Genomic DNA, 23,557 nt, shown 5'->3' with positions numbered 1-23,557 from the left:
TTTTGTAAAGCTATACTCGTCATGCTAAGAACAAAAAAATATGGATGCATTTCTTACAACTGTTTTGTGAGGGATTAGCCTGCAGCTGCTGAATACACTGCCTACTTTAACCCATCACGGCTTAGATGCACTATTCATTGAGATCCAGTACAAGACACGTTTCTCTTTACAGACATTCCCCCAAGTTTGTATAAAAACTTAAGCTCATGTTACTAAATTCATTTCAGCCAAATCCCTCATATATTGTAAATACCATAACTTTAGGTAACCCTAATACACACATGCATACTATGTACAGAACGCCTTTCCAGTTATTTTGTGAATTGGCTCATCTACAGATTTCCTAATGTAAAGGAGACACCTTAAGGGGGCATCAGTCGCCATGTTCTGTATTGCTGGACAAGAGGGGGCGCTGTAGCTCTCTCCGCCATCGTGTTTTGCTCTCTGTGTGCATATCTCTTCACATGTGGCTGTTTGTTTGTGCGGCACAAACGTCTGGTAGCAGTGGCCTCCGGCTTGCATCACACCTCACTGCCCCTCGGGTGGCAAAGTGTCAGGGGATTCAGCAGCTAAAGATGGAAGTACTAGACAATGCAAACTGACTTGGACATGATCTCTCTAATGGATTGCACAAAAAAGTTTGTATGTTCAAGTTTGCCATCGGACGCTTTCCTCTTTAGATTTGTTATGTATTCGGTCAGTGTGCGCATACCTCCCTGCCCTCTTGAGCAACTGGCAATAAGCTGATATTAATCTATGCAGTCCCCAACCCACACATAGCCAGGAACACAAAGCATTCACATTAAAAGTGGAATTTTTAAAGGGATTGTTTACCCAAATACGAGAGTTCTGTCATTTATTCTGTCAGTTGTTCCAAACCTGTATGCATTTCCTTCTTCTGCTGAACACAAGATACTTTTTTTGAAGAATGTTTGTGACCAAACAGTTGATGGTCACCGTACTGTTTATTTTCCATACTATGGAAGTCAATGGGGACCATCAACAGTTTGGTTACCCACATTCTTCAAAATATTTGAAGTTTAACAGAAAAAAGAATTTCATACGGGTTTGGAATAACTTGAGGGCGAGTAAATGATGACAGATTTTTCATTTTGGGGTGAACTATCCCTTTAATAATAATAATAAATTGAGAGGAAAAAAATTCAATCATGCATATTATACTACCACATGTTCATTTATTGCACAATGTTGCCTAGTTCATGAATAAAGTGCTCTTTATAGCGCAGGTGAGAAAACGACTGTTAACCCTGTGTCCTTAAGTGCTTGGGTATTTAAGAGATAGTTCACCCAAAAATGACAATTCTGTCATTATTTACTCAGTAGTTCCAAACTTGTATGACTATTTAATTTTTGGAACACAAAAGATATTTTTACAATTATAGCATTGATATTAACTGAATGAAACATTCATCACAACTGGTTTTGAACAAGATGACTGAATTCTCTCTTCTTTTTTTTAGGTGAACTATCCTTCTATGGTTACGTACAAAGGTGCACTGACTAAATATGAAATCCACAAGAGCCATGCAAACACTGCTTTAGGTATAGCTTTAGATTTAACTTCAGATGTGTACAAGCTTTGTTGACTCAGCTGAATTGAAACGCCCATTGGAAAGTTTTATGATGTCTGTCGAAATCATTTAAAGTTGATCACAATCAAAGCTTTTCAGGTTAGACGAGCAATAATGCCAGCCCAGTGTTATGAAAGCACTGCGGGATTTTCAAACTGCAATGAATGCACACGCAAACACTCAACATTAGTGCTTGATTAGGAATCAGGGAGTTTCTCAGCTACATGCACAATTAGAGCCTTATTCCAAAGAGTTGCTGGTGTTCGGAATCAAATATGATATCACTCATTACATTCTGACTTCATCAAAACAAAATCACCCTCACGTCAGGGGTTCCTATAAATGCACGGGAGAAATACATAGGAGATCTGAAGAGAGGAGGCTGTTCCTTTGGTGCAGAGTGCTGTGTCACAAACTGTTGAATGTGAAAGGAAGGGATAAAGAGGAAACAACAATTGTTTGTTGCGTACTTTCTTTACTTTGCTGTGCAAGAGTACACTGCTTTGCTTTATGGCTTTTTCTAAATCAGAATTATGTATTTGGTAATTGTTTGTAGTTACTAGTTCACTCCAAGAAGCTGTTTGCGGTTTGGATGCTCAAACCGTTTGGCGGCACAAGCTGGACTTTGTTGCCATAACTGAAACAAGATGTTTCGAAAAGGAAAAAAAAAAAGGAGTAAAACATGAGAGAGAACTTTAAGTTAATCTGCATTTCCCTTGAATGTGTTGTTTTATCTTCATTATACAATAAATATTCTAGTGAACATTTTATTGAATGACTAAGATATTATGCTAGAGATTGTTGTACAAATTTGTATTCTGCATTCACTAAAGTAAAGATATTGGCTTTTATTGTGTAACATAGGCTCTCACGCTTATTCTGTGCAAGCTGAAGTGAACAGTTCTCTGAATTTGAGTAGACTTTGTCCACATGTGAAGTCCCAAACATTAGAATCTGTCCGCTTTATTAAAAACCTTATTGTACCCTCAAGTACTCACTCTATGTGCCTTCATACTGCATCTCTGAGAAACACACAGTCAGTGCACATGGAACTTCAGAATATAGATGTAAGTGACATAGGCCTATATACTGATATATTTTGGCCATGATCTAGCTTAGGCGTTTATAGACCAGAATATGGACATGCAAGAACAGTTATTTGATATTCATTTTTATACACCGTTAAAGTCATGGAATAGCTCTTTAAGTGTATTGGAATAGACTAAAACAACCTTCTGTACGTTTATGTGTGGGTCAGTGAAAAAATAAAAATGCCCAAGTTAAGGAAAGAAATTAAACAAACAAACAAAAATAAATAATGTGAATACTTTTTTTTTTATGTCAGCAAGTTTTAAGGTTTATGCAGTTTAAAGTAACATAAAAATATCAAATAATGTAATACATATACATACATACACAGTACAACCATGGCAATACATTTGTTTTCTTCTTGCATGAAACACCACAGTTTACAGACAAAAACTTCAAATATTATATTATTAAATACAAATATTATTCTAACAAAATCGAGTCACCGCTTGTTTTTAATGAAAATGAAAATAATGAATATTAAAGGGCTATCCAAAAAAAAAATCCAAATCACTGTTAACTCAAGATTGATCCACAGACATGCAATATGAGAAGCGGCCAGCAGGTGGCACTGCGTTTGCATGCAGCGCAGCCCAAACAAATGAATGGACATTGTCTGCACCATACACAGTTTCAGGTTTATTCCCAAGAAACACTGGAAGGATAGAATTACTTCAGATACTGTATTTTAAGTCAAAATCACAACCATCCATACTATATAACAATGTATGGGTGTTCACTGACATTAAAGTATCTAGAAAATAATCTAGTAAACACAAAGCATTTAACGCTACATTGCATGCGAACTTCGAAACTCCGGTAACTGTTTCAAAACTAGTCACCACCTCACCCTACTACAGAGACAAACCGGTCCAAGCAGAAAACTCCACGGACATCACAACTGCCACTTACTTACAGGTGGATCTGAACGTGCACTGCTGTTGTCAGTCGTGTCTTCTAGAAGAAAACACGTCCAGTAGCCTAATTTATCTGGAAAAAGGTAAGAGTCTGAACTCTCTTGTCAAATGCATTACATAGTAACATAGTTTCTGACAAATATTTAACTTACAGATTTTGTTACGACTGTCAATACATAATAAATTAGAACCAGATTTTTTAGGTAACTATCGGGAGTAGGCTAATAGCGTTATGTTGCTTTAAGTTTGTATATGGGTTAGAATGATTAACTTTGTTAAAGCGAATTGACCTAATGCTTTGAGCTGTTGAACATTACACCAACAAAAATGCAAAAACCTGTCCAACACACCTGCTTAAATAATGTACACACCACACCTCTTGAACAGTTTACTTTGTAGCATCATATGGTGTGTGTGTGTATACTTGACTATAGTCCATTTTACTGACTAACATCAAATTATTCTTGCTGAATCTGCTGCTGCTGAATTTATTTAGGCAAATCTATTACTTCCTGAGGATGTTATGTAATAGATTGCTTTATAAAGTTTGCACATGAAACATACTTTAATAAAAACATGTCCTCAATCTCTTGATTTGATCAGTTTCAATAGTTAATAAATGTTTACTTTATCTGAGTGTATTAAAAAGTAGCAGTAATTGCAAGCACATATTTGGCATGATACTTTGAATTAATTAAAACTTTCCCTTAGTACCCAGCAGACCATCACTAAAATAAACTTCCAAACATCACTATGATCAATTCTGTGTTTGCTGATCTAGACATGGAAAGTATGTCATAGTGGTCTGCATTGTCATGTGATAATCTTCAGATTTAGTCTATTATGCCTACATTTATATAACAAATTAGTAAAAGACCTTTCAACTCAGTGAAAAAAAAAAGTTTAGCAGTGTGACCATTTCTCGAGAAACTTCACAGTTCCACAACAAATATGGCCTCATGGTCTGCGATGTGGCAATGTAATCAGCACATTTTCTGCATACTTTGCAGTAGCAGGCCATTGTACTCTACACGCACTGTTTCATGTCAACGTGTAAACGCTTGACATTATCTGTGATTTTGGCAATTTCATATGTAATACAACAGGGATGACCAGTCCTGCTTCTGGAGGGTTATTAACCAGCAGAGTTTAGCTACAATCCCATATAAACACACCAGAACCAGCTATTCAAGGTCTTCAGGCTTACTACAATTTACTCAACTAGTGTTGGGGCAAGTTGGAGCCAAACTGCAGGATGCTGGCCCTCCAGGGGCAAGATTGAACACCCATTAATCTACAGCATCTGGTTGAATGCTCAGAAATCAGCTCAAGATATTAGGAATGCAAAAATAAAGCTAAGAATGAAGGTCTCCTTCAGTTTAACACCATGCAATCATTTACAAACAGAAGTAGTACCTATTCTTTGCCAAAAAGTTAGCATCAGTCGCTAATGACATTTTATAGAATGATGTCTCTCCAAACTATTATGCTAATACTATTTATGATTTCCGTACTATTTCCATACTATTTATGCTTTCCAGGAACTCTGGAGACTTACATAAAGTACATACCATGCAATCATAGTATGTAAGAGAATAGAAAAAAAATTATATGTATTTAAATATGAACTTAATAAGTAGATTAAAAACTTGAAAGTAATATACATCTAGATGGAATAAGCAGTAGATTTATGTACAGATGTGCACATTATGTGTACTACATACATGTTGTCAGGATTATGAACCTGTTTTGCCCGTTTCTGTTTCAGTGTTCCCTTATTTGATCATGTTCCTGTTCTCGTTGTCTCATTATTAGTTGATTCCCTGCACCTGTCTGTCCCTCGTTAAGTTTAGTATAAATGTGTAGTCTGCCTCATGTTTCCTTGTCGGGTCTTGAATGTCTTCCTTCTGTTCCGTGTCTCCTGTTGGATTATTAAAGACTCTCGTTTCTGTGAAATCTCCACGTCTCCTTGTTTCTTCGGGCCAGTGCTCCAGCGTATTGTGACAGAAGACCCGACCGAAACAGTTACCTCTGTGTGTCTACCCTCCGGTTTTGTTTCCGTTTTTTCTCTCAGTGTTTTGTTTCCGTTGTGTTTACCATGGATCCCCTCTCCCGTCTGATGTACCTCCTCCTCCTGCTGGAGCAGGGGGAGAGATCGCTCGAGGGCCATACTAGACTATTCCTGGTCCTCGCTGCTCTAACCAGCTACCAGAAAAAGAGCGTAAGCATCACATCATTGATCCACAGACATGTAACGCACCCGCGAGGTGCTCTGTGCGTTTTACGATGCCAGTTTAAACATCTTGTGCAGAGCGCTGTCATCCGAAAATGGTCCTCGAGTGAATTTCGCCGCCTTTGTAGAGTGGACACTGGCGAGACCGAAGTGCCACTCCGGACCCAGTGCTCAGCCCACCATCTCCCCGCTGCGTGGCGCATACTGACGGAGAGCCATCGCCGCATGGAGCGACAGATCTGAGGATGATGTCAGTCAAGGTGTGTGAGCCGGCAACAACGCCCGCCACGAGGGAGAAAGCCGTGGACGGTGTGAGCACGGAGAGGAGCTCCGCCCCCTGCACCGCCGCTGAGGGTGAGCTGTGTATGGTACGGCGACTGTGCCACACCGAAGAGGAGAGGGATCCCGTTCCTAAGTTCTGGCCTGAAAGCCCAGAGGCTCACAAATGGAGCAGGTGCACTTCTGGACACATTTAACTCTAATTCCTGCATCTTTATCTTTATCTGCATCTCTGCCTCAATCTCCCATCTGCAGATTTTTAGACGCAATTCTCTCTCTGCCTGACGTTCCTCTGCTCTCTCGCGTGCGTCCATTTGGACTCACGCCAAGCGGACCTTCAGTCGCGCATCACCTCCAGACCCAGCTGAGGCCGGAGAAAAAGGTTCAAAGGGCGGCAGAACAGCCTTGGCTTCAGACCCCTCCACCTCGGCAGTTCCGCTCTGCTCCTCCTCCCCAAACTCAGGGCGGATGTCAGAGGCAAGAGAACCATCCTCACTCGCTTCAGGCAAAACCAGAACACCCAGCTCCACCAGTTTCTTCAACACAATGCTCTTAATCTCTCTCTTGAGCTGCTGCCTCGAAACGGAAATTCGATAATGAGCTGCAATACTAATTAAATCATCTTTTCGACATTTATCGAGCTGCTCCAAAGTAGGTACATTAATGAACGCCTCTAAATCAAAGTCTGCCATACTTGCATCGACCAATCACCATAAGACCAAAAAAATACCCTGATGCACCACTAACCAGGTGTATGGTCACTCCGCCGTCAACACCAGCAATAATAAATGTCCCTGGACATAAAAAAGTATCCCGGACGAGCCCCCATTAAATGTTACGATCTTTAAAGATCTAGGAGTTGCATCATAACACTTAAAAAAAATAATTATTGCTGGGTGGATTGAACCAGGCAGAAAAGTGACCATAAACACACGAATGAAGCTCAAGTAACAATTTATTACATTAAGCGTTTATTACATTTATTACCGAAGCCACAAGAAAAATGCTTATGTGATGCGCTATTTACAATTGCTGAAATGAAAATAATAATAAAGAAAATTAACAAAAATTGATTTTTTTCCCATCGTCAAGTTACAGTTCATTATCATGAGTCTAGTCAAGTCACAACAGATCTTCATGAGTCAAGTCTAGTCACAGCTAATATTCCCGAGTCAAGTCTAGTCACAGTTGATCTTCCTGAGTCCACTACACAAACTGTTGCATAGCACCCCGGACTACATTTCCCATCATTCTTTGCACAATTTGCACACTGCCCTGATTGCACTCATTGCACACAGCTGTTTCTAATTACCTCATTCACTATATAACACCCACTCTAACCACATTTCTCGGCTGAGTATTGTTTAGCCTGTACCCCTTTCCGAGTCTCCGTGTTTTCCTTGTTTTGCCTTGCCTTGCCTTGCCTGTTTTTGCGGTTTTTGATCTTTGCCTGTTTTCTTGGATTTCTCCCTCTCGTCTCGCCCCTGTGATTCTGTCTGCTGATCGGTGACCTACGCTAGCCCGGTGACTATTCTTGTGTTTTGCCCGCCATATACCTGTTTGCCAATATGGCAAACCCCGTTACAATATGGATGCTCTAAATGTCCTACTCTTACCACTAAAAACCAAATTACAAGGGGGGCACACACCACTTTCCTAATGTGTCTAAACACTCATCGTTACTACGTGCAAAGTGTATATTGTGCGATATGCTTACCTGTTCCTTTTTCCCTAATTAAGGAATAAACAAATAAACAAATACACAGCAAGTGCTAGACACACAGCATTAAAGAGTAGGATACAAAAACTAATCTCACCAAACCAAAACACACACACAAACACACCGCCGCCACACGAGGTTCGCGGGAGGACCTTTTAAACCAGCAGGGCGACAGCAGATTGGGCGCAGAGGGCGACGTCACAATTATGACTAGCAGGTGACACGTCCAACCAGGAACCTAAGAGCGAGGCAGCACAGAAAAGACAAGAGAGGGAGGGAAGGAAGAAACACACACATATGCATAGCACGTAACAGTTCCCTTATTTGATCATGTTCCTTTTCTCGTTTTCTCATTATTAGTTGATTCCCCGCACCTGTCTGTCCCTCGTTAAGTTTAGTATAAATGTGTAGTCTGCCTCATTTTTCCTTGTCGGGTCTTGAATGTCTTCCTTGTGTTCCGAGTCTCCTGTTGGATTATTAAAGACTCTTGTTTTGTGAAATCTCCACGTTTCTTCGTGCCCGTGCTCCAGCGTATTGTGACACATGTACTGTATATATGTTTTTGAAAGTCTCTTATGCTCACCAAGGCTGCATTTTTTTCAAACAGTAAAACCAATATTTGCAATATATTAAAAAATTTAAATAACTGTTTACTATTTTAATGATTTATAATGTCATTTATTAATGTGATGACAGCTGGATTTTCAGCAGCCATTACTCCAGTCTTCAGTGTCACATGATTCTTCAGAGATTATGTTTGATGCTGATTTGGTGCTCAAGAAACATTTATTATTTTTATCAGTGTTGAAAAAGTGCTGCTTAATATTTTTTTGTGGAAAACAAGATAACCTAACCTTTTATGGGTTCTTGAATACAAAGGTAAAATAAAACTGCATTTACAGTATTTGACATAACTCTTTTGTAACATTATAAATGTCTTTAATGTCAATATTGATCAATTTAATGTGTCTTAGTTGAATCATATTAATTTCATATATATATATATATATATATATATATATTAAAAACAACAGTGCACAGTGTAAGTTCACATTTTTTTTACTTGTTTTACTTTGTTTAAACCGTTTTTCTTAAATTGATACTTTTCCCCCTCTATTATCTTTTGTCTGACAGTTGTTTTAATTTGAGCTAAAGTGCCGTTTCATCTGCAATCACAATGGAGCAAAAGAAGAAAGTCTGGCCCAATCTCCGTGAGAGAGCCAAACCCAATTTAATTCTGAAGATCGGAACGAAGGGTCTAGGGAAGAAGAAAAAGACCCCTCTGATATACAGGAAGAGTATGTCAGTACCAGACCTCAGGATTAATCCCAGTGCCATGCTGGATTTGCAGGATGATTCCAGGACACCAGGTCAAGACTCTGTCTTCTTTGGAAACATGGAGGGTTCATGTGACTTGGATGAAGCAGCAAGTGAAACCGCCAGTACTGCCTTATCTGAGCAGTTAAGTGTCGCTGACATGCCATACTCCTGCAGCCCCGCGCCATCAGAGAGATCAGTTCCTGTTGACTTTCCAGTTTTATTGGAAACTGATAAGCGGCAAAGAGCCACGACGTGGTACATAGATGATTTAGATGCAGTGACTGGACCTGTATATCCACCTACAGAAAGACAGATGGCACCTGAAAGAAAATCGCCTGGTCAGAGACCAAAAGACCCCACAGATAGAGTGGCTGCAGCCCTTAGTAGAGCTGGTGCTGGAAGACAGACGCCTCCTGCACAAGAGTCAGTCAGCAGTACTCCACCTGAGGAGAAATGTCCTACCGAGCACCAGCCATCATCTCCAGTGGATATGTTCATTGCAGGGTCAGCTGAGGACATGGCAAGTCTCACAAAGTTTTGTTTTTGGATAAAATCAGTACGACTCGCTTCATCTGATATTTGTTGTGCTCAGAGCAACCATCTGCATGTTTCATGAACATTATGAAATGAAATCATGTTTTGGAGGCAAAAAAAGGTCAATATTTTCAGATCTGTCAGGCATTCTAACAATTTTGGCCACCACTGTAAATTATTTCAGAATACAGCTTTTATAAATAAATATCTCTTAAGGAATTTCAGTATTATTTTATTTGACATCAAAAAGAAATGCATGCTGCCAAATTCTGAATTGACCAACTGTAGGCAATAATGCATGATTTATGGATAAACATTAATCTCTTTCTCAGGACATTCTCAATGAAACCAGTGACTTTGACACACTTGCAGAACAAGAACGAAACGTGAGTATTTTAATAAGAGAAAGTGTTGTCTTGAAGACAGAAGAAAATTAAAACACAGTGTAGTATTTCTTCAAGTACTTCACTCCAGAATAGTCATAATCATAATTGTCATCCAACACTGACTAGGCCCAAATCTTTTGCTCTCTACTTGTCAGTTCCCTGCAGGATTAAATGACAGTCAAAGTGCTTCAGCACAGCAGAAGTTCCAGTATCTCCTCACCATCAACCTAAAGGAAGGCAAAAACCTGGTTATCAGAGACCGCTCAGGTACTGACCTCTGACTAATACAGATATTTCAACTACGATGATGCTGGGCGGTGTGGTTTACTCTAGGCATTGCATTGACGTTATTTGCATAATTAAAGACTACATTCCTGTAATTATAAATGAATGAGTAGTGTTATTAGTACATCATAGCATATGTCTTAATCAGCTCTAAAAATCCTGATTTGAAAATCTTTTTATAGATTGGTATTGAAACTGTATAAGCCACCCCCTGATGTTTTGACTGGTTTGGCATCAGATGGAATGATTCATCGGAATGGCTCAGTAAGGCAGCTAACACTTGGGGAGTGAAAAATGCAGAACAATACTCGGCAGTGAGAGAGAGGAAGTCCATGGCTTAAGTAGCACACTCTTAAAAATAAAGGTGCTTCAAAAGGTTCTTCAAGCGATGCCATAGAAGAACCATTTTTGGTTCCACAAAGAACCATCTCTTTCTTACCTTTTTATAATCTGAAGAACCTTCTTTCACCACAAAGAACCTTTTGGGAAACAGAAAGGTTCTCCAGATGTTAAGGTCCTTCATGGAACCATTTAGACAAAAAGGTTCTTCTGTGGCATCGTGAAGCACCTTTATTTTTAAGAGTGCATTTCTGATTGGATTCAGCTGTGTGTGTGTGTGTGTGTGTGTGTGTGATCAGTGCATTCAGCTGTGTGCGTGTAATCAGTGCAATGGTTGATGGGAAATGCAGTCCAGGGTGATGAGTAACAGTCTGTGTGGTGTGAGAGTCAATGTAATGGGAGAATAACCTCTAGTGGCAATCAGCCTGAAGGCCACGGACCGGATTCGTGACACCTATGGTGGTTTGTAGATGTCAAAACTGTCAGCTGCTACCATAGAAAAATGAGTCGTCATGATTTCCACTTTGTTTGTTTGTTAAATGCCGAACTTGACAAAACAGATTCTTCTGTCCATAGTGTTTGTGCATATGCATGGCAGTAGGCTGGGGATCTTGCATTCTTAGTGTAAAGTATATCAGACGAAAATGTTTTTTTTTTTTTCCTGGAAAGGTTCTTTATTCTAATGATTTCTAATGATGTCTTGTATAGCTACATTCTTAGTGTAAAGTATATCAGATTATTATTTTTTTTTACCTGAAAGGTTCCTTATTCTGATTATTTCTAATGTTCAGAGAGAAATTTATGTTTTTTTTTTCTTTGCTGATTTTGAAGAGGAGGGATATCTGTTAAGAGGAGTTAGATTCTTTAATTGATAACTGGCAGTATAATTAAATGAGTCAAAATGTAACACACATAAGATTAATTTATTCTGTGGCAATCATCTGAGCTTTGTGAAGTCCTACAGGTGAAACTGCTAATGGATGGAATCTGGAATCTGCACAAAAAAGCCAGCAGTCCTTGTACTGTAAACATGTAAATGAAATCATATCTTGTTTGGGAATCTTCTGGAGTCTTGTAAATTCTAAATTCTTCAGATTGTGAAGATTGTTGAAGGTTCTTCAGTTCATAGTCAAAGAATTTGTGAGCACAGTAATTGTTTTTGATTGTCATGCTGTTTTCATTGTCGGTCATCTCAGAGTTAAAGATGTTGGCTCAGTGATCCTTAAAGCTTTCTGAAGAAGAATAAAACAAAGTAAAATGGAATTTAAAATAAAAATAAAATCTAAAATAAAAAAGGTAAAATAAAATAACATTATTTAGAGAGGTGTTGCTGAGAAATATTTTGTAATGCATTATACAATCAAAAAGCAATTTAATAGGAAAAGCAGAGACGACAACATTTCCAAGTTACTTCAGTTCAGCCTGTCTAGTCATTCCTAATATGCAGAATGCAGTTAGACCAGAATGTCTATAATTCTGTCATTTCTGTCTTGCTTCTGTAACCACGTTACATTTAAGAAAACAAAAAAGCTATTTCTGGAACTATTGTTTGGATTTAGAAGTCATCATCAACAGCCTTCCATTCAAATGTTGTACCTTGATTGCACAGAATCAAGTCAGTTTTATCATAGCATTGGGAAACAAATGAGCTGGCCTTGGTTTTTTCCTACTACAGAGCCAATGCATATAGAGTCATGTTGAGGTGTTGTTACCTAGAGGCTGTTCACAGTCCCTGGTGTCATAGTGCAAAATGTGTCTGTTTTATCTCTTAACTTTTTGTTAATGCGAGAGAGCGATAGATACAAAAGGGAGAGTGAGAGAGAGAAGAGAGAGAGAGAGAAGAGGGATTTAGCCTAAGGTTTACTGAAATCCTACAAGCAAATGATTGTACTGAATTTCCATTTGATACCCAGAGCGGTTCTTCAGACGTAATGCCAGTGTATCTGGCAGGCCTGACCAAGCTGATTGGGCAGCTGATTCTCATGTTCAAAGTCACAGGTGTATGCCCAGAGGCTATTAATTACCATCTCTACCTCATTATTTTTCATAATTAGAATATATTCCAATATACTCCTCTCTGCCAACTGAATCTAATGAAATGGTCATGCACACTATAGACTTGGTGAGGTTACTGGTGGCACAAGCATGCCAGATATCCTGTGCGGAATCCAGACATGTGCTTCCTCAAAGCCTTCAATGTATTGAAGCCCAAACTACCTCACAATTACCAAAATGATTGTCCCTTTTGTCCCATTTTTTCTTTCTTTCAAAGGTTGTTTTAAACTTTTATTATTTTATATAAGCTCTGTGCAATCATATGCACTAGTGTTATCTTATTAGAGTAAAATGGGATATATTGCCTCCTGCTGGAGATAAAGTATAAAACATATATTTTTTTAAATAATTAATTACATTGTATATACTGTATAATAGAAACCTAATATTAATACCTACATAATATCCTTATGAATAAGTAAATGCTTTTGAAAATAATAATATTAATATAATGTGTCTATTATAGACACTGGAATGTCAAGTGGAATTCTTGTGAATCACACTTTTCAGTTGATCAAACTTGATTCGTAACTTCATAAGGAAGTAACTGCCTTGATCCACTTTCTCTGTTTGATGGAGAAACTGAATGCCAATAACTAGCAAACCTGAACAGAATAATGGAGAATTGAATTGCTTTTTGTTTATTTACTTTGTATTTCCTAATTTCTAATCCAAGGTCATTTCTTTGTCCATGTAAACTATTATTGAAGCTGTTAGGGGGTTGTTACTGTATTTTGGCCAGTAACTTTAGTAGAGATGCTGTTTCAGGATATATTCTGCATGACAAATGTGACCCTGAACCACAAAACCAGTCATAAGGGTCAATTTTTTATAATTGAGATTTGTACATCATATAATCATATAAGCTGAATAAATAAGCTTTCCATTGATGTATGGTTTGTTGGGACAATATTTGCCCGAGATACAACTATTTGAAAATCTGGAATCTGAGGATGCAAAAAAATCAAAATATTGAGAAAATCGCCTTTAAAGTTGTCCAAATAAAGTAATTAGCAACGCATATTACTAATCAAAAATTAAGTTTTTATATATTTACGGGAGGAAATGTACAAAATATCTTCATGGAACATGATCTTTACTTAATATACTAATGATTTTTGGCATAAAAGAAAAAAATATATTTTTGACCCATACAATGTATTGTGGGCTATTGCTACAAATATACCCGTGCTACTTATGACTGGTTATGTGGTCCAGGGTCACAAATATGTAAATTGTAGTCCTTGCAGAGATATAAAGAGCCATGTTGTCAACTGTTTGGTTATATTTTCAATATTTTGTCCAAAGAAGGGAAAAGCTTTAACAATTTAATATGACCCTGAGATAACTGCACAAAAATCATATATGATTAAATAATAAGTATGCAAATTAGATTTTTGGAAATTGCGACCTCGTGTGGTTGTTTTTGAGAATAACACACCACCTCATGTCTATAATAGAGTTTGATACAGAACTTTACTCCAGGCTTCTTACCAACAGCAAATGAAATGAAGCAGGTGAAAAGACTTCTTCTTCATATTGAAATGTTTTCACTTTCAGACTCATATTCTGTCTGTTTTATTGTAAAACTTCTAGGTCAAATGTGTCTTATTTGGAATACTTTTCATGGGCACAAAAACCTTTAGTTTTGAAAAGTTTTGCTCTGATATTTACCTTTTTTTAAAATATTATTTTTAAAGCACCATAAAAAAAAAAAATTAAAAAAAATATTTATGTGGGTTAGGTTTTACCCTTTTTTTTCTCTCCATTTTAATGCTTTATCAATAAGACTCAGACATTGTCTGAAAAAAGTCTCAGTCGATCTGCAGCCATTTGCATTATTAGTTGAGTTCTCACTTGGTCTGACGTGACAGCGATGACGCAGTTTACCTCTCGTGCCTTTTCCAGCACTATATTTGCCTAACAATTAACAGCCAGCTTGTTCCCCGACTGACACTACATCGGAAAAGTGGCCGCAAGTCCCCTCCCTCCCTTCCTTCGCCATCCATTTTCCTTCTGTTAATTTCCGCCGTCACCATTTTCAGTCACGCCGGAGCTCTTCCCCTGGCTGCTTGAGCCCCTTTCCTCCTGTCAAGCTGCCTGGAGGTTTCCTTGTCAGCGGCTGGCAGGGAGGAGCTGCCTCCTGGAGATGTTCATTTGGAGAGGCGAGCTGACAGGCCTGTCAGCCCGTCCCCACAGGGCTTTTGTCATGTGATTCCAGGCTCCCCGCAGGTTCTCTCAAGCACTCCTTTATCCATCCATACAAATGAAGTGATGGACTCTTTCTCTCTCATCTTTTTTTTTCTTTTTCTTACCAGCCAATCTGCATACCACAGCATAGACAAAGACGGACCGCTCTCCCTCCCCTCTCGCAGACAGACTTTCTTAACAGGCTTTGGAGATTAACACTGCTTGCTCCTAGTTTCTGGGGGTTTTAATGCATTAAATGAACTGATTCACGCTGGCTGTCATTTTTACTCTTTTACAATCAGGAGGAGCTGCCTCCTGGAGATGTTCATTTGGAGAGGCGAGCTGACAGGCCTGTCAGCCCGTCCCCACAGGGCTTTTGTCATGTGATTCCAGGCTCCCCGCAGGTTCTCTCAAGCACTCCTTTATCCATCCATACAAATGAAGCGATGGACTCTTTTTTTCTCTTTTTCTTTTTTTTTCTTTTTCTTACCAGCCAATCTGCATACCACAGCATAGACAAAGACGGCCCGCTCTCCCTCCCCTCTCGCAGACAGACTTTCTTAACAGGCTTTGGAGATTAACACTGCTTGCTCCTAGTTTCTGGGGGTTTTAATGCACCGGCATTAAATGAACTGATTCACGCTGGCTGTCATTTTTACTCTTTTACAATCAGCCAGCTCCCATCACTCTGAGAGAGACAAAACGTCCGCCTCTCTGCGCTAAGAACGGTCGCCTAAATAATGAGTCTTCTGGATTATTCAGTGTCTGGATGACTGCATCTGAGTTCTTGTACAGTGTGATGATATGAACCAGTTTGCACCAGGTTTTGTCATTAAATAAATGTCCCTGGTTCAAAATTAATAAAGCTTAACCAACAGCATCTGTGGTGTTAATCGTCACTAACTAAATAAATACATTTAAACTTGTTCTCTTCATCTGCAAAATCATTTGCAAACATTATGCAGCAAATATGACTGAATGCTGAAGACTCCCTTTTTGTTAGTAACATTGATAGCTGTTTGTTTTCAACAGGTACAAGTGACCCATTCGTCAAATTCAAATTAGATGGCAAAAACATCTACAAAAGCAAAGTTGTGAACAAGAACCTGAATCCCACCTGGAATGAATCATTTTCCTTTCCCGTCAGAGACCTCGATCAGACTCTTCATCTTAAGGTTTGTGAAGTGTTTACATTATTACGTAATTGTAAACAGTTGTTGAATTATTATTTCTAATGCAAATAAAAAAATATCAAAGAAAAGACTTAAAGTCTGAAAACGATCAAGGAAGATTGTAATTCATTTTTATTACACCAGAACAGAAAAAAAAGGAAGAAGAGATAATGTGCTAGAGTGGTGATTTGTATTTGAACTATTATCACATCTTTTAGAGCTGCATTCAAATCAAGTCAGTTTATCAGGGAATTCATAAAGAGTATTATATCTTTAAATTCCTCATCAGATCATTGTACTTTGGGACAAATACTTATTCATGATAATTTATTTAGAACATGTAAACAAAACATACTAAATTCGAAACACCTAATAGGGAAGAATTTATTAATTCCATGAAAACTAGTTTTTTTTTTTTGGTTATGTTTATTATTTTAAACAAATGTAAACAAAATTGATTTCCCCCTATTGTTGTAACTAAAGAAAATAGTCTCTATTTGTGCTTTTTTAAATCTATTTATTTTACATTTAAGTAGTTTGATTGTGTACAAAATCCTAAACACTATTTAAACTGAGCTTTAAACACTAATCAGTCAACACTAGTCACTAGTCATCATCGTCTCAAAATGATGACTGATGCAGGTATATGATCGTGACCTCAGATCCAATGACTTCATGGGATCAAGCAGCTTTCCTGTCTATAAACTGGAGTTGGACAGGTGAGGAAAACTTTGTCATTCCATAACTTCCATGATATTGTACAGGTAAACTTTTTCTGATTACCTCAAATAATTTCTTAAAATTAGATGAACAGATAAAGTTTTGTGAATTTGCTATCTGCAGAATAATTCCAATGAAACTACCTTTGGAGGACCCCAACAGTGCGGAGACCGATATGGGAGTGATCATTCTAGAGGCCTGCCTGTCCATCCGAGAGGAACCTGCCAAACGAAATGTATGCACTTATTTAGTGGGAAGAGTCAAGTGTCAAGAGTTTTTCTAACATCATTTTCATTTGTCATCATTCATTTTTTAGAAGTGGCTACTAAGAAGAAAGGGAAGTTTTAATAAGGTATGTCATTCTACATATTGACCATATAACTTCTGTCTAGGTGTTCCATCTGCCTACAAGAATGAAAAGTTACCAGGCCGAAATACACAGAATACATTGTTAAACAATTTTATGTATTAAAAATATCACAGCAGTACCTTTATTCATGTATCACATCTGTCCACTGGAGGGCAGTAGATCCTCACCATCTTCTGCACAGACACTTCACTGATGTTATGTACAACATTTATGCAAGTTTCTTTCACTTTCACTTAGTTAAAAATTCCAGAACTTCAAGAGAGTGAGAAACTTTTGTTTGTGGCTGCGACTGTCTGATGCGCTGAACCAATCCATGATTTCCAAAGTAAACGTATCACTGTACAAGTACAAGTCTGTCTTGCATTTTGTGCAGGTCAATTCTTAGATGAGTTTATTTACCTCGCAGCGGATGGCAAATAGCTTTTTATTGTTCAAGGCCGTTCAAAGCTTGCAATTTAAGATTTCTTTGAAATCTCTGCCGCATTCTACTGTAGAGTGGGGTGCAGAGAATTTACTTTTAGTATACTGTATTTATGCCAGCAATGAATTTCATAAAGAATAAAAGTCTGTATATTATATAAGTTATAGCCTGTTTGGTCATAATACATAATATTAACGAGAACTCGTTTTACAAGTTTAGATATGATTCTCTTGTTAGATTTGTAGACAAAGTCTTGTCTTAAAAAGGGTGCATCTTTTAAAGAAGTTCCTGGGTTAAATATCACTCCAAAATTAAAGTAAAAATAAATCAAATATAGAGAAAGAAAGAAAGAAATATTTTATAGAATAAAGGCTACTTTTGGGATTATAAAGATTTTTACATTGTGACATTAATTTCATGACAATTTAGCCTCAAATATAGTAATGAAAACCATTTTTGCTTTATTAAACTTTTATTTTAGTGGAAACAGTCAAGTGGACAATGTATACACATACAGAGGTTTTCTAAAATCATTTTCATTAGATACAGACTCTGTAAGTTTATATAGTATCCTGTTCTCACTTAATAGGTTTTTGTTAATTTATTTATATTTAAATTGTAAAATGCACTGCAAATTTCAGTTGTAAATATACATTGTTAGTTAATGTTCGCAATTAAAATTATGCTGATTTTAATAAAGCAAAACATTGTAATGCTTAACTTTAAAATGCATGCTACGATTTAAATATAAATCGCAAAAAAATGATACAATTTTAAAATCTGATTCAAATTAGAGTAATGCAAATGCATTTTCTGAACATTTGACATGGTAGGTTAAATGTGCTTCAATTATGTCATAATGCAAAATATCCTTTCTTGCTTCTTTCATTTGATTTTAGGGGAAAATATCCCCAACATTTCAGCGAGTCAGTTGTTGTGAGATTGACTCAAACGGACACCTGCTAGATTATATGATCAAGTATAGATCAGTATGTGTTTTGTTGGTGTTTCCACCACAGTGTGTCCTCCGCCAAAACAACTGAGATCTAGTTCTATTTGACACCTATCAGTAGAGGCAGAACATGTCTCTCAATTCTTACCTCTCCTCCTCTATCACACTTCCTTCTTCACAGCATTGCCACGCTGTCTTTGAGATGGAAACGGGCAGCAGTATTGGCACATAGCATGTGGTTCTTCTTCCTGACAGTGTCTGGAGTGTGTATGTGTGTGTGTCTTTGAGGCACTATGCCAGTGTAAGATGCTGAGGATATGTGCGATGGCTCATTCCCAGGCATGGTGAGCTATAACCCAGATGTTGGGATGTAATATCACAGCTGTGGACGGGCAGCACTGAAGCTCTAGCCAAATGGGTACGGCTTTGGGCTTGTCCCCTTGTCCCCATGCTGCTCCACCATATGGAGGCAATCCCCCAGCTCTTTTAGCACCAGGAATAGCCTCTCTTTAGGGGCCACTTACTCTTAAGCGGAATTGTTTTATTGGCCACGCCGATCACAAATTTGTCCAAAATAAACACTTGGGAAGACTTGGCTTGGATGGATATTATATTTCTCTCTCTGCTCCCTCTATAACTATCACCCCTTATCCCTCGCTCTCTCTTTAAAGAGGCTTGTTTATGGAGATGTGGCCGTTACATTAAATGTTAATGCTGGTTTGTCTGCTGTGCCGTGTATGTGTGTGTGTGATTCTAATGGAGCAAAGGCTCAGTCACACTCTCCGAGCAGCCAGGTGGGAAAACAGCTCTCTGGTCTGTGATTACTGGCAGAACAGACCAGCCTCTTCCTGATGCTGTGTTTTTTGAAAGTGCAGGGCTATCAACCCGCAAGTCATCTCTGTACTGTGTACTTATCCATCTGCAGTCTTGTTGATGGACCTGTTTTTTTTTCTCTTCTCCGAGTTGCTGGGATCACCTGCACATTTCATCTAGCTGTTCTGAGAAGCTTATGTTTCATAATATATTTTGTTACAAAAACGTAAATACATTTTATTTTCTTTAAGATGTCACATTTATGCAGACATTTTATTTACAGTAGTAGAAGATGTCAGCTTAAAAAGTTTTATGTGTCCCTTTGCTTTTAGTACCAACATTTTTTTTTTAAAGAAATTTAGTATTTTATTCAGAAAGGACACATTTAATTGATCAAAAGTTACAATAAAAGATTTATTTTCAAATAAAGGCTGTTCTTTTAACTTTCTATTTATCAAAGAATCCTGAAAAACAAATGTATCACGGTTTCCACAATAAATAAATAAAAAATAAAATAAGCAGCACAACTGTTTTTAACATTGATAATAATAAGATTTCTTTTTTTTCTTGAGCACCTATTCAGCATTTCAGAATGTCTGAAAGATCATGTTGCATGAAAGACTGGAGTAAGGGCTGCTGAAAATGTTTTACTTTTACATTTTAAAATATATTCAATTAGAAAACAGTTATTTATTAATTTATTAATAAGATTTTACACTTTTTCTTGTTATTTTGATCAGATATATGCAGCCTTGGTGAGCATGAGACCCATTTCAAAAACATTCAAAAATCTTACCGACTGAAAACTTGATTCGCTTTTTTTTTTCCAGTAAAAGCTAGAAACGATACATGGCATCTATAAATTCATAACTGCACTATTTCTGTAACATGATGGCGTATGATACAAAACATTTCTTTACAGTATAAACACTTCTTCGCTTAAAACCTGGTTCCAGGACTATCACAAGTCATTCTCGCAATTTCATCAAAACCTCATCTTTCTGAGCCAAGTATAATATGTTACCTTGGTAACATATTTAAATCACCAGAATTTGTAGCAACAATGTTAAATACACAGAAAACCGATAAGTTTGCAAATTGTAAAAACATGTTTAGAATCAACAAGCATTGGCCTAAACTAGTACACTGTTGTATGTGTTGGCTGTTCCAGGGACAGCTGATAAGCCCGGTGCAGGTTATGCAGCTTACGTTTGGACAGAGGAATCAGGTTTGGACTGGAATTTACACTGTCATCCTGGTGGAAGGCCAAGACATGCCCGACTGCGGTCAGGGAGATGTCTACATACGCTTCAGAGTGGGTGACCAGAGGGTCCAGAGCAAGGTGAGATCCTCCCTCTCTCCCCTCATCTTTTCGCTTCTCTTGCTTTCTCTTTTTGCCTTGCTTATTACATCATCGTGCTTTCTTTGTTTCTAAACCTGTTTCTCTCAATACCTCATTAAACCCTTCCCTCCCCCTCTTCCTCCTCCCATACTTTCTTAGTAGTTCACATACCTCGCTTTAGATATTCCAGTCCACTTTACACACCTTCCTTCCTCCTCCTCCCCCTCTTTCGGATCGCTTCTCCCAGGCTTCACTGCTCTGGTGACAGAGGAGGCTACTCATTAGATTGGCCGTGTCTGGCAGGGCGTCTCTCCTGATGCTTCTGTTACCGCGTCTTGTTCGGCTAATTTGCATGCCCAGAATGCCTTGCTCATCTACCCCACCTCAATGGTTCCAACCAGCTAGTCTTGTATTCTCATGTCATCTTTTTTTATAGAGCCCCCTGGCTCTGTTTGGGCATGTTTGCTTGTTGAACAAAACTAGTTCTAATTGGATGCTGTCAGAGTTTATAATCCCAGCGAGAAGAGAGGATGTGTTCTCCAAAAGATGGCTGCCCCTCCTCCACCATATGTCTTATTGAAGACTTACTGAATAAGGCTTAATACACCTGTCATGTTAGCTGTCGAAGTTTTGAGTGTCTTAAAATTGACACAACTTCCTCTGTCTCTCTCTCTCATTCTTTCGTGCTTGTCTATCTTTCTGTCTCAGAATCTGTGTATTAAGGCAAACCCACAGTGGAGAGAGTCCTTCGACTTTAACCAGTTCCAGGATGCTCAGGAAAATCTGGCAGTGGAGGTTTGTTGCAAAAGGGGCAGGAAGTCAGAGGAGTGTTGGGGAGTGTAAGTTTGCTGGAGCGACACCGCATACTGCTTTAAAAGTTTTAAAAGTTAAAGAAAAGAGGGGACAGTGGGGCACGATGCGCCAGTTTTCTCTTCAGTTTTCCTCTAGGCAGTGAGAAATGTCATAAAGTTACTAAAATGCCCAAATATACTGTATTTCAGGATGTCTGCTATCAAATGAAATTTGAAGAATGTGCCTGTAGCCTAGAGCCATAAAAATATGAGATCTCAAATATAAGTGATCCAGTGACACAACAGTAGAAGTAAGCTGTGCTAGCTGAACCATTAGCGGATATGTAAAAGATTTACATTTTAAATAAACATACAGTATACACGACCTTTGAAAAGTCTGAGATTGGTAAGATTTTTTAATGTTTTTGAAAGAAGACTTTTATGCTTACTGAGGCTGCATTTATTTGATCAGAAATACAGTTAAAAGAGTACTATTGTGAAATATTATTACAGTTGTAAACTTTAACGTTTTAAAATGTAATTTATTCCTATGATGGCAATGTGGTTTTATTAGCAGTCAATACTCCAGTCTTGAGTGTTATATGATCCTTTAGAAATCATTCTAATATGCTGATTTGATACTCAAGACACATTTATTATTATCATCAGAGTTGCAAACAGTTATGCTTCTTAATATTTTAGTGGAAACTGTGATACCAGATACTTTAATTTGAAATAAAAATATTTTGTAACATTATAAATGTTTGCCATTTTTTAGCAAAGTATGTTTTACTTCATTTTATTTTGTTTGACATTTTTTACTAGTAACACATGCCTATCCACTGATGAAATACTAATAGGTTCTTCTCTTCTCAGAATAAACATACAGTATACACGACCTTTGAAAAGTCTGAGATTGGTAAGATTTTTTAATGTTTTTGAAAGAAGACTTTTATGCTTACTGAGGCTGCATTTATTTGATCAGAAATACAGTTAAAAGAGTACTATTGTGAAATATTATTACAGTTGTAAACTTTAACGTTTTAAAATGTAATTTATTCCTATGATGGCAATGTGGTTTTATTAGCAGTCAATACTCCAGTCTTGAGTGTTATATGATCCTTTAGAAATCATTCTAATATGCTGATTTGATACTCAAGACACATTTATTATTATCATCAGAGTTGCAAACAGTTATGCTTCTTAATATTTTAGTGGAAACTGTGATACCAGATACTTTAATTTGAAATAAAAATCTTTAGTAACATTATAAATGTTTGCCATTTTTTAGCAAAGTATGTTTTACTTCATTTTATTTTGTTTGACATTTTTTACTAGTAACATGCCTATCCACTGATGAAATACTAATAGGTTCTTCTCTTCTCAGGTTAGATATTGACCTGATCAGACTTCCTGTCAATCAGAAGCAGTTATATACTCATGAGCTGGACCCAAACAAGGGCCGACTGGTGTTTTTGGTCACACTGACTCCGTGTTCTGGAGCGTCCATCTCAGACATTCAGTCAGCTCCACTAGATAACCCTACAACCTTTGAGGAGATGCAGGAGAAATATGTGAGTATTACATTGTGCTGTTTTAGTTTTTTTTTTTTTAAGTTTTGTGTTTTTATTTCATTCTTTTTATTTACTTTTTTTTTTGTTACCGTCCAAGTCCATGTAAATTATTTGTAATTTGTATAGCTTGTACATATTTGTACATTTATATGATTATTTTACTTTTTTAAGATAAAAGATAATTTTATCATTAAGATCATTAAAAGATAATTTGTATTTACAGGGACTGATGAACTCTCTGCGGGACTTGAAGGATATTGGCTATCTTCAAATCAAGTTAATAAAAGCCACAGATCTTCCATCAACAGATTTAAGTGGTACTTATCTGTATTAAATATAATGCCATAATGTATATAGGGGATATTGTACAGTCAGTTAGTTATTAAGTAAAGTGTAGCTAAGTATAAGTAAATCTTTCTGTTATAAAGATTTATTCAGTCATAATGATATATCATAATGAATA

The 23,557-nt window shown here is 37.5% G+C and overlaps 1 protein-coding gene across 1 annotated transcript in view; it reads left to right on the top strand.

Annotated features, from left to right (window-relative positions):
* Positions 1 to 3,564: 3,564 nt before the first annotated feature.
* Positions 3,565 to 23,557, top strand: part of LOC107563070 (multiple C2 and transmembrane domain-containing protein 2-like) — a 58,701-nt gene continuing 38,708 nt past the window's right edge. The window contains exons 1-12 of the mRNA XM_016247855.1: positions 3,565 to 3,681; positions 8,965 to 9,670; positions 10,017 to 10,070; positions 10,226 to 10,337; positions 15,972 to 16,114; positions 16,754 to 16,830; positions 16,955 to 17,066; positions 17,148 to 17,183; positions 20,559 to 20,729; positions 21,438 to 21,568; positions 22,908 to 23,094; positions 23,318 to 23,411. Of these exons, the coding sequence (XP_016103341.1) occupies positions 9,008 to 9,670; positions 10,017 to 10,070; positions 10,226 to 10,337; positions 15,972 to 16,114; positions 16,754 to 16,830; positions 16,955 to 17,066; positions 17,148 to 17,183; positions 20,559 to 20,729; positions 21,438 to 21,568; positions 22,908 to 23,094; positions 23,318 to 23,411 (1,780 nt within the window). The 5' untranslated portion in view covers positions 3,565 to 3,681; positions 8,965 to 9,007. The remainder of the gene's footprint in view (positions 3,682 to 8,964; positions 9,671 to 10,016; positions 10,071 to 10,225; positions 10,338 to 15,971; positions 16,115 to 16,753; positions 16,831 to 16,954; positions 17,067 to 17,147; positions 17,184 to 20,558; positions 20,730 to 21,437; positions 21,569 to 22,907; positions 23,095 to 23,317; positions 23,412 to 23,557) is intronic.

Source organism: Sinocyclocheilus grahami, unplaced genomic scaffold (assembly GCF_001515645.1).
Source record: "Sinocyclocheilus grahami isolate Dianchi unplaced genomic scaffold, SAMN03320097.WGS_v1.1 scaffold856.1, whole genome shotgun sequence".
Taxonomy (NCBI): domain Eukaryota; kingdom Metazoa; phylum Chordata; class Actinopteri; order Cypriniformes; family Cyprinidae; genus Sinocyclocheilus; species Sinocyclocheilus grahami.
The sequence above is the reverse complement of the archived record's forward strand: the minus strand, read 5'-3'. Positions and strand labels throughout refer to the sequence as shown.